Below are 10,993 nucleotides of genomic sequence, written 5' to 3'. Positions count from 1 at the left end.
TCTGTAATCTCCGGAGAAAGTAAAATTTTACACCGGACGCTGCAGCAGAGCAGAAGCAGTGCGTATTTTTTTTCTGTGTGCATGTTAACTGCAGCAGTGAAGCGGGAGTTTCGGCATCAGGTTTACATTTTTCTGCACCGCTGTGCACGCTGAATTAAAGCGCAAGTACACTAATGAAAGATATATAAATGAAGATGAGTTGACAAAAAAAGTATATATAGCACAGAAAAATATCATTGTACAGTAGTATATTTCATAACTAGTTAATAATATATAAAAAAGTTGATAGTATATATTACCAGTTTGATGTTCAGTGATTAAGTAGAAATGCTTGTGTTTGTGGAGAGTGAATATGAGACTAACAGGAGGGTTTTTTTTTTTTTTTTTTTTACAATTCAGTCAATGTTAATATGAATTAACATTCAATAAATTAAGAAATGTTACTTTAATCTTCAGAATTTAGTTAGTGTTAATGTTAATTTGAGTAATGTTTTTTTTCTGTTTATGAGACCAGTTACTGTGAAACAACTTGTTGAAATGGAGAGAATAAAGATTTTATTTGATTTTACAGAATTGTGGAATTCATTATTATTCATTTAAAAGAAGGCACTAAAGGCAGAACTATCGGTATCGGCTGATATCACTCGGAATAATCGGTTATCGGTATCGGCTGAGAAATTTAGTATTGGTGCATCTCTAATTAATTAGTCAGTCTTATGGTTCTATTAATGTATTCATAAAAATGCAGCCTGTATTTTTATAATGTTATTATATTGTAGTTATAATGACTTTAGTATTAGTAATGCAGTAATTATTTCTATGTCCAATAAATTCATTATTTTATATTGTTGTTGATAGTTGTGTTGTGCTGCCTTATAAATACGTATTGTGAGAGTCTAGTGCGCATCATTGAGCTTGGCTGTCCTTGACATCATCTCCACTCAGTGAAACAATGATGGTCCACTATAGTACACAGGAATCACAAGACCTGCATTTGTAAATAGTCTTGCTGCACTTCTTCAGTTGAAGGCAGTACACCGTGTTTTCTCCCAGCTTTGTCTTTCTTGGCACAGGTTGAGGTGTATACAATTGTCACTAGATAGCATGGCCTCTTCTCTGCCACCTGTAACACGTCACTGACAGCTGCAGCCTCCACTTTTAGCCGGTCACTCTGCTCATTGTCTTTGACGTTGTTCTTGTATGGGATCCAGAATATTGCCTCAAATCTATAGAATGCCATGACAGAGTTTGGGAATGGAAAACTATGTATAGCTTATCCTTTCTCCACAAATCTCAAACTCTTGATGGCTTTATTAGGCCACAGTAAATGACTAGGCCCAAGAATCTGCATATCTTCAGGCTAGTTACAGAACTCCATGGTGTCTACATATCCTTCTGCTTTTACTCTGCATACAGGTTTGTGTTGTAGAGATTGTGGCTTTACCAAAGAAAATAACTAGAACAGCTCTAGAGAAGTGTGCTGTACCCGAGGAGTGTGGGCAAGAGAAAAGTGATGTACGGGAGGCACATCATCCTCGTTAATATTGTGCCACCTGTCCTGTTCAGGTTGTGATGTAGATGCAGGAGCACTTGCTCTCCAAATGGCTCAAATGAGTGACACAAGAGTGACCCCTCTTCTCTGATTTCTCTGGGGGGTAGATGGAGCGGTCAGTTTTGCAGTGGAAACCTCCATGTGGGTGTTTGGGCATCAGAAGGAGTGTGAGGAGGAACAGGAGCATTTTCTTCTTCTCCGTAACAATAAATAATCATGAATACAAAATATAATAAGTACCCAAAATCACACATAGTAAATTCTAAATTGCTTTTCATATTTATGTAATAACAATTCTATATTTCTATTTGCTATCAAAGAACTCATGCTGGTGCATTTGCTGCTGTTTATCGTTATAAAAAAAAATGCAGTGCAATGCTACATGTGGAAAAATATACTTCCATTCTACTTGCAAAAAAGACATTTCTACACTACAAGCTGAATAAATTAAAAGAAAATCAAACACCACCTTGAACAAAACAAACCTGTGGTCTCATAAAAATAACAAATAGACAGGATAGGCCAGGATCTGCTAAAAACTGCCAGATGTGCTTCTTCGTTGCTAGGTGGTTCTTTCCTCCTTACACTGGGCTTAGTTTCCCCACATTATTATGTTTTTTGGGTCTGTGCTATTGGTTGGTTTTTACCCACAGATGGTAACGTTACAACAATTAAGGTTGTCATAACGCTACTTTAAGAGATTCTTTACCTTAAAGCAGTGGTTGTCAACTGGAAGGGGGGTGCAAATTGTTTTCAAGAAAAAAAACACAGACATCATTTGGGTCCTCTGTGTATTTTATTGCTTTTCAAATAGAATGTGCATAAATGAAAAACCCTGCGTTCCCGCTCTCTCTGTATTTTCTTTTTGCTGGGTGGAGTTTAGCCTGCCTTTTATCTAGCTGTCAGTGCAGACCAGTGTTGCCAACTTAGCACTTTTTTGCCAAAAAAAAAGAAGAAGAAAAAAGCGCCTAATGACAAATCTAGTGACTTTCCAAATGTCACCAGTACTGTCCGGCAAGCGCGAAGTATTGCTTTCCCACTGCACTCACACCTCTCTCTGCGTCTGCTCTGTTCAGTGAGAGGCTGAGAGCCGGAGATGTAACAATGTCATAACAATGGATAACACCCTTGAGATGAGATGCACCCTTCCTCCCAATTTACATCATTCTTATGCAAATATTTTTAGAACGCAAGACGAATGTAATGCAACATGTTTTACATGTAAAATAGTCCATGTTATTACAACCTAGTTCTCTTGTTCAAAGTAGTTATAGTGTTCAGAAACATTTTTGATCATTCATGTTCCATACCTGTCCGTTACATCCATCCATCCATCTTCAACCGCTTGATCCTTTTCAGGGTCACGGGGAACCTGGAGCCTATCCCAGGGAGCATCGGGCACAAGGCGGGGTACACCCTGGACAGGATGCCAGTCCATCACAGTTTTATAAAAGTTATTTTAAAAAATCATAAGTTATGAAAAGTAATTAAAAAAGGAAACAAACACAAAAGCAAAAAAAAATCTATCAATCAATCAAGAGAGATTATAGACTAGGTTTTATATAGAGTAGATAATCATTATACCTGGTCTAATCCAATATGCGTGGCGCAGGGCTTTAGTTACAAAAGTTTGAGAAGCTCTGCGGGCAGACCTCCAGAGCGGCTCTCCTCAGCAAAGCACCCAGGTGCGTTAGCTGGACTGTTAATCATCCGGGGCTGAGCCTAGATGCATTTTTCCAGCTCAGCTAATAGCCTAAGTTTTGTCTTATGGATGCTGAGATAACTTAACCGTCACAATGTATGACATGATCAGAAAAAGTTGAATTTATCATAAAACTAGCCTCGGGTGTTGTCACTGTTTGTAGGACTACCAGACTGATCAAATATAAAACTTTTCTAACTAGGCTAGTTTGGTGTTGCTAGCCAAGGAGAGGCACAACTAAGCTATGGGTTTAGCTGCTACAGAGCCATGCAGAGTACATTATCTTTCCTTATGCTCTGCTCCTATCATGTTCACGTAAACTGGAATTCATATAGACATTTACACACCTTCCAATATCAACCCCTTTACTGGTTTAAAATAATTAATAAATGGCGTATATCCATTTCTCCTCACACTGGCTGTGAGCTAGCGTTTAGCAGGATTGAGAGACTCAGCCAATAAGACACGAGTGTTTCCACGTATTTTCCTGTAAACCCCGAGTGCTTCTCATTTCTTATTTGTGCATCCTCATTAGTGATGGGTCGTTCATTTCGAATGAATCTTTAATATGACTCGGGAACAACAAGTTGTCTCACAGAGCGATTTGTTAATTTTTGACCGCGCTTGCGCTGCAACATCCCCACAGGTTCTGTACTGGAAACAGAAATGATTAGTTCACCTCTCGAGTCTTTGGGTTCATGACGTCACAGCGCCACTGCATTCAGCCTATTTGGTGGTCATGGGATGAACGAACGATTCGAACCCGAAGACTCGAGAGGTGAACAAAAGAAGGACTGGGATCAGGAGGTGAACTAACAGACTGCATAGCCTGAAGACCCAGCTAAGATATTAATCATTTCTCTTTCTCATAATTCAGCCTTGGTTGCATTAGCCTATAGTTCATTTGATAATTTATTAAGTACTAGATGTGTTGGGGAATTGAACATGTAACATTTTATTTATATTCTGCTGAAATTAATGAAAGGACTGGGAAAAAAGATTAGTTCATTTTACTGGACGAGATTCAAAGATCCGAGTCAGTAAAATGATCCGAACTTCCCATCACTACTGACGAACTGCTCCAAGTGGAGATTTACTAAGGGCTAAAGAAAAAATCTTCTAGGCTACAGCTCCCAATGCCCAGGCCAGGTTAAACCCCTGGTGTTCACTCTTCCCAGGAAGATGTTTTTACTTGACAACTCAGAAGGTGTGATTCTTATGATCTCATTCACTGATTCACCATGACCCTGTCCAAATCCACCCCCCTGCAAACATTTTCAAAAACTCATCGGATCTAGACGAATCACAATAACGACAATATTTTGGATCCAAAATGGCAAATTTCACCGAAAAGTTAAAAAGTTTGCATCCCTGCCGATGGGTTTGTTTAGATTTTTCAGCCTAATGATGACTTGATTCACTGACAGCGACAGCCCTTTGGACTTCATACCGAGAATTAATAGGAAAAGAAATGCAAATGCCACACTTGAAATCAGTTCATCTGCATACTTAAGTGAAATAATGAATGAATAACACACACCTGGCCCACATAAAACGTGCTGTAATTCCTACACTGTTCACTTGATTTGGATGTAAATACCCTCACATTAAAGCTGCACTTAGAGTTCCTATTCATTATTTAATTTCAACTCCAGTATACGGTGATAAACAGCTAAAACAACAATAACTCTGGAAATATTGATGGACCCGACTGTATACAATGGATTCATGGGTTGTTTAGTAAAAAATGATGCCATATTTATATCCTTATACTTTCAGATGAGCTCATGATGTATGGGATGCTACATGTCCATCACATTTAATTATGAAGGAAACACAACACGCATCATAAAGAGTTACCTAACTTTATTAATATTATTGTTTTAAAACTAACGTAAATCCCAAGGCGTAGCGCCCTGGGATCATTAAGTCTATGAATGCATGGATACCTGCCATTAAGTACTGTATTCCCACACTCCATTCAAAATGACAGTTTTTTTCCTCCTAAAACTCAACAGAGGAAATCCATGGCCTCAGCACACTTCTTTTTTTTTTTTCAATGCACTCCTGTTTTTTTTTTTTGTCTCTCATGTGCAAGTATATGCAAGTTAGCTAGTTAAGAATAATATTAGTGTTAGGCTTTCACAGCAGCAAAAAGAAAACAGAAGAAAAATCATAATCAACAGTTTGCTGCACAGCTCTAGATCGAGAAAAAAAAAAGAATGCATTCATGAGAGTGTGTGCGTTTGTGTTAATCTGAACAGAGTAATCAGCCTGTAAGAGTCCCTTTCAGAGATGTGAAGAGATGAGAGACAAAGGCGAGAAATAAAAATCCAGGAAAGCACGAGGAAATCAATACTCAGTTTTATAATTCCTCCAGGCTGTGTGGTGAATGGGTTTGTGCCAGAAATCCCCACTGAACCAAGCAGTGACAGTTCATCGAGAGAGCAACGTGGCCTAACACAGCTCTGATTGTAATGATACTAAAAACAGATACAACAGATACAGGTGACATTCAGGTCCCCCCCCCCCCCGATAGTGATGTTGAGGTGCACAGTGGGATCCATCAGGACACGATCGTATGCTGATCCCTGGAAGTGAAGAGTGATGATGAACGCTGTGGGAAGGTGAACACTGATAACAAGAACCCATTTCAAACATGATCTTACTTCCTAAATAAGGAATGTGATGAAAAAGAAAATCATTTGCAGATCACACTGTCTAAAACATGAACCTAATCAATATACTGATCGATAAAATGAGTCCTGCAATGTTTTATAATGGCGGTTGATATTCTCTTCCGGTAAAGCAAGGCATTAGGTATATAAAAATGCTTCTTTACCAGAGCAGCTCTTCTTGCCTGCAAGTCTGTAAAGCCCGACAGGCCCGTTATCATTTATATGTGCAAAGAAATGCATCGCAAGGATCCATGCAAAATAAAAAAAACAAAAACAAACAAACAAAAAAAAAAAAACACACAAAACATAATATACTATGACACTTGTGAAACAAAAGCTACATAAAATCTTTATAAATACAATAAAATTTGAACCCTTTAATGAAAATGTAATTTCTAGCATTATTGGTACTATGATAACTGGCAGTCAATTTTTTTTCTTTTTTTAAAATTTTTCAGTATTGGATCTGCACAGGTAATTCATGCCATCTTTGGTTGAATGTGTTACTGGAGAAAAAAATTAAAATAAAAAACAAAACAGTACAACGACACAAAAAAAAAAAAAAAAAAAAAAAAAAAAAGTCACTATAAAAACAGCATCAACTTTCAGAGGATAACTGCGCCTCTATGTCCACTCTACAGATGGGGCACTTTTTGTTAGTGAGGAGCCACTGATCCACACACAGCTGATGGAAGAGGTGCATACAGGGGAGGCGCCTGCAAAACAGACATACACAAGATCCTCAGTTTAATGTCCGACAGATAGCAAGTGAGACTAGATGGACATAAACGAGAGCAAGATCCAGGCAGAAAGCAAGAGAGACACAAGACAGACAGACACACAGAGAGACGGGTACAAAAAGAAAAAGCACTAGAAACAGTGACAGAGCGAAAGCAGAGAGAGACAAGGAGGAAAGAGAGACAGTAACAGCGACAGACAAAGACCATCCGATACCATCCTTCTCAAGATCGCCTGTTTGAACTAAAAATCGGCACACAGACACACACACACGAGGACTTTACCTGACGTCCTCTCCTTCCTCCAGTATAGAAAGACAGATGGTGCATTTCTCCTCTGTGTCTTCTTCCGCGCCCTCCTCCTCATCCTGCTTACCATGCAGCTTTCTCTGTGTGCAAGACAAGAGGATATATTACACACATTCAAAACATCATCTCACAAAAGACACTACAATCTAACAAGCACATGAACACACAGGCATCACAGGGGGCCTTTACACAGATTTTTGTTTTTTTTAATCAGAAAGTGCAGCACATTTTCCAGAGATTTACTGTATGAGAATGATCTGAAGTCTGTATGACAGAGTCCTCAGCATGCCAACACACCAAAACCTACTGGACCATAAACATATGATAACAGGTTGTTGAGTTTTATATATATATATATATATATATATATATATATATATATATATATATATATATATATATATATATATATATATATATACACACACACACACACATACAGATATTTGTCAAATTAGGAGATCATAAAAATGAGTACAGGTTAGGTTGAGGTGGTGGGAATGTATATTTATGGACCAGTTTGCATTCCATAAATCACATCTGCTCAGTAAGTCTTTGTGCACACAGCTTCTGCTGTATTTTCTGTACTATTTTTGCCCTCTAGGTGGTGTTGAGACCTGTTCAGAAAAAAAGTGTTTTTGCCTAATATAACAGATGCGTAGGAACGTCATTGATCTCGAAGGGAAACTCAGTTATGTGCTCATTTGTTAGTGTTTTTATAGTAGGTGTGCTATTGCTGTAGTTATGGTAATATTATTGGAAGGTACACTAGTATTATCTCTTGAAATATCATAGCTGTGCTATCCAAAACCAGCATGATCATCTATTACTGTAGTAAGCAATAAACAGTTATATATATATATATATATATATATATATATATATATATATATATATATATATATATATATATATATATATATATATATAAAATGTTCTATAATGTTTTTATTCTTTTAAAGAATGCACTTATTTTAGGCCCAGGGCTCACAGAGGAACTAGCAAAGAGCAGGACAAAACTTGACTGAAAGCTGTCTCAAATTCCATATCAGAGGAAGTACAAAGATTACACAAGATAAAAATGCCTGGCACATGAATGTTAACAGTGGCTATCACCACCATACACTTTTGTCATCACTATGAGCGCTCACCTTCTTGTACTTGTGCGGATAAGTGCACCTCTCTATAGTTCCCTGAGAGGCTCCTCGATTCACAGTCCCCAGCCGCTCCTCTAAATGCAGCAAATCCTATGAAATACAAATTAACAAGTAAAAAAAAAAAAGAGGTCCACAGCCACAAGCTTATCAACTGTTTAGTTTAGATCTCATTGCATGCATTGCTGTAATATTCAGAACGTCGCTGGGTAGCAAAAGGGGTCTCTGATGGATGCCTTTTACAGGAATGGTTCAGCAAAGAATTTTACATTTAATTTACCCCCCCCCCCCCCCCCCCCCCCCCCGGCCCCCAAATAAAGCTCTGCTAACATTAGCAGAATATCCATAGTCAAAGAAAATGAATTTCTTGAGTTTACTGTTCAAGTAAACGTTTCCTTTTATGCCCAATGTGGCCTCAATGTGACCGTTAGACGGAGGCGTAGTCGTCAAATAACCGCTGGATGTGGGGGTGGAATGTGCGAGCCAAGTCCTCTAAGGCATGGGAGCACTTTATATTAAATGCAGCGATGAAGACTGTAACCTGCAAACTTTACGAAGTGGCACTTGTGTAGCACGGAAGCACGACAGTGATGCACGAGCACAAACTCCTCCATTGTGTGCAAGAAGTTGGGGAAACTGGGGTGAATTGCTTAAAATGTTTAATTTAATTTTGTCATTATATGTAAAATCTGTCTTTTTCTATAACGGGAGCGATCTGTAATTGATCTATTTGTAACGAGGCCACGCTGAACCTCACTCGCAGTGTACATGCGGTGATGGGAGCGCAAGTAAGAACTGTAAAATCAAATTAAAACGGTACGATCAAAGTAAACAGAAGTAAATATGTGCCTAAAATGAATAATAAAAACCATAAGGTGCAGTGAAAGTGAGATTATAAAATTCATCTAGGACTGTAGATTAATTATTTTTTAAAAACTGCGTTTTTTTGTGCATCCACAAACAATAATGCAGAAATACTCATATATAATATAAACCAATTATATATATAAATTCACAATCAGAATTACGATAAACTGCAATCAGTTTTTTCCCTTGGTGCAACATCTGCACAAGATGGAAGGCGGTGGCGTGGAACTGTACTGAAAAGCTGGAAGTTATGTAGATGATACAGATTCACATTACATTAAATCTGTAAATACAGGCTACCTTGCTATTTCACAAAAGTTCTTATTTAAAAATGTTACATTGCTTAAAAATCCAATTTGACGCTTGTGTATGAAGACTGCGTAAAGTTTATTTTAAGCAAACTATTCCATCTAAATTCCTGCTCTTACCTCGTATGTTCGGCCAAATGTCATTCTAGATGAGATGTAGCGAATGTGAGGATAGGTGACCTCGGACATGCCAGAGTGCTGAGGGAGACACAGAAAAGCAAAAAATATAGATATCAACATCTATCCTCACAGACAGACATGATCAAAACCTCAAAACACTGATGTTGTGTATCAGGGTCTCTGGAGCACACATACAGACAAACGTGCAGTATAATTTCAAGTGTAGTTAACTAAAAAAAAAATTCAGGTTTAAATATTTACTGCCCAAATATCAAACAAGTTAATACTGCCCAAATAAATGTACCATAAAATAATCATTTAAAATGGCTGCCAAGTACATAGAATAAATGGAAATACACTAAGCTTTATAATAAAATAACAGATGTTGTAAAAGGGGGGATTGCAATAGCTTGTCATGATTAATATGCAAGAGATCTGCACCAACACCAGTCCTTCATTACTTATGGTAATGCTTGTTAATGTTTATAATGATGGCTGGAAGTGGGGGAGGATGGGGTACTCACCATCAGTGGGATGGGGAAGTGGTGCAGTCTGGGTGGGGGATGGTAGTGGGGCAGATGAGGGTGCAAATGCCCTGAAGGGTACGGAGCTACAGTCACACCAGCTTCGATGCCCAGCTCCCTGAAACACATACACACACCACAACATCAGATACGGACAACGCAGAAATCCCAGTTAAGACACAATGCTGTAAAGAAGATGCTGATTTTCATTTTTGGCTTTGTTCCCTATTAATTAACATATTTAGCTCCAGAGGATGATCACTGTGTTCTAATCAGCAAAACTGCTAATGAAACTGCACAGTGATGTGATGTCACCTCATAAACCACTTTAGATAAATGGCAAAACAGATTATATACACGACCCTAAAGGGATCAGGTGTAGTTTTTCCCTAAATTATTTTTCTGTGAAAAAGGCACAGCAAAGTCATGTTTGTCTTACCATGTGGTTCTCTGGTCAGTCTGGCGCGGGTGTGAGGACATGGTCTGGGGGACATGGATATGGTGTCCATGACCGTAGTTGGGGTGCATTCTGTGAGGGTGAGGGGGAGGTCTTTCGTGTGCTCGGCTGCAGACAAGAAGAAATTTCGCTTTTTAAAATGTCTTTGAATTATGACAAATGCTGCTTTTAGAGTATTAGAGAAAAACCAACAGACCGACATATTCCCTAAAAAATGCCAAATGTTATATTATTACCTATAATTCACAGATGGCACACGGCACATGAGCAACATTTCTAAATGTTCTATACGCTCTTGTTACCCATATTTTTATAGAAACTTTCATACACGAGTGGGCGTATGTAAATCGAAGAGTTTACGCTTCAATCACGCACACTGGCTAAATATACACATACACCCACTCAGAGTGATAAAAACCAACCCAGAACAGGAAACAGTCGCGTGCGTCTGAGTTGGTGAGGATTAAGAAGCTGCTGAAATTGTAAACACATCTGTTCCATGAGACGAATGATTATAAATAACTTCAACAACGCTCTGGAAATGAATTGTAATAAACGATTACATAAGAGAAACATAATAGCATA

At 38.2% G+C, this 10,993-nt stretch overlaps 1 protein-coding gene across 3 annotated transcripts in view; it reads right to left on the bottom strand.

Moving 5' to 3' along the window:
* Positions 1 to 5,105: 5,105 nt before the first annotated feature.
* The window catches only part of rnf111 (ring finger protein 111), a 46,112-nt gene continuing 40,224 nt past the window's right edge, over positions 5,106 to 10,993 (bottom strand). For all 3 annotated transcript variants that reach the window (XM_017458524.3, XM_017458526.3, XM_017458525.3), the window contains exons 9-14: positions 10,391 to 10,516; positions 9,952 to 10,069; positions 9,428 to 9,505; positions 8,130 to 8,225; positions 6,955 to 7,058; positions 5,106 to 6,648 (exon numbers count right to left, since the gene is read on the bottom strand). In XM_017458524.3, coding sequence (XP_017314013.1) covers positions 6,531 to 6,648; positions 6,955 to 7,058; positions 8,130 to 8,225; positions 9,428 to 9,505; positions 9,952 to 10,069; positions 10,391 to 10,516 — 640 coding nt within the window. In that variant the 3' untranslated portion in view covers positions 5,106 to 6,530. The remainder of the gene's footprint in view (positions 6,649 to 6,954; positions 7,059 to 8,129; positions 8,226 to 9,427; positions 9,506 to 9,951; positions 10,070 to 10,390; positions 10,517 to 10,993) is intronic.

This window comes from Ictalurus punctatus, chromosome 27, assembly GCF_001660625.3.
Source record: "Ictalurus punctatus breed USDA103 chromosome 27, Coco_2.0, whole genome shotgun sequence".
Taxonomy (NCBI): domain Eukaryota; kingdom Metazoa; phylum Chordata; class Actinopteri; order Siluriformes; family Ictaluridae; genus Ictalurus; species Ictalurus punctatus.
Note: the sequence above shows the minus strand (reverse complement) of the source record. Positions and strands in the feature narration are given on the sequence as shown.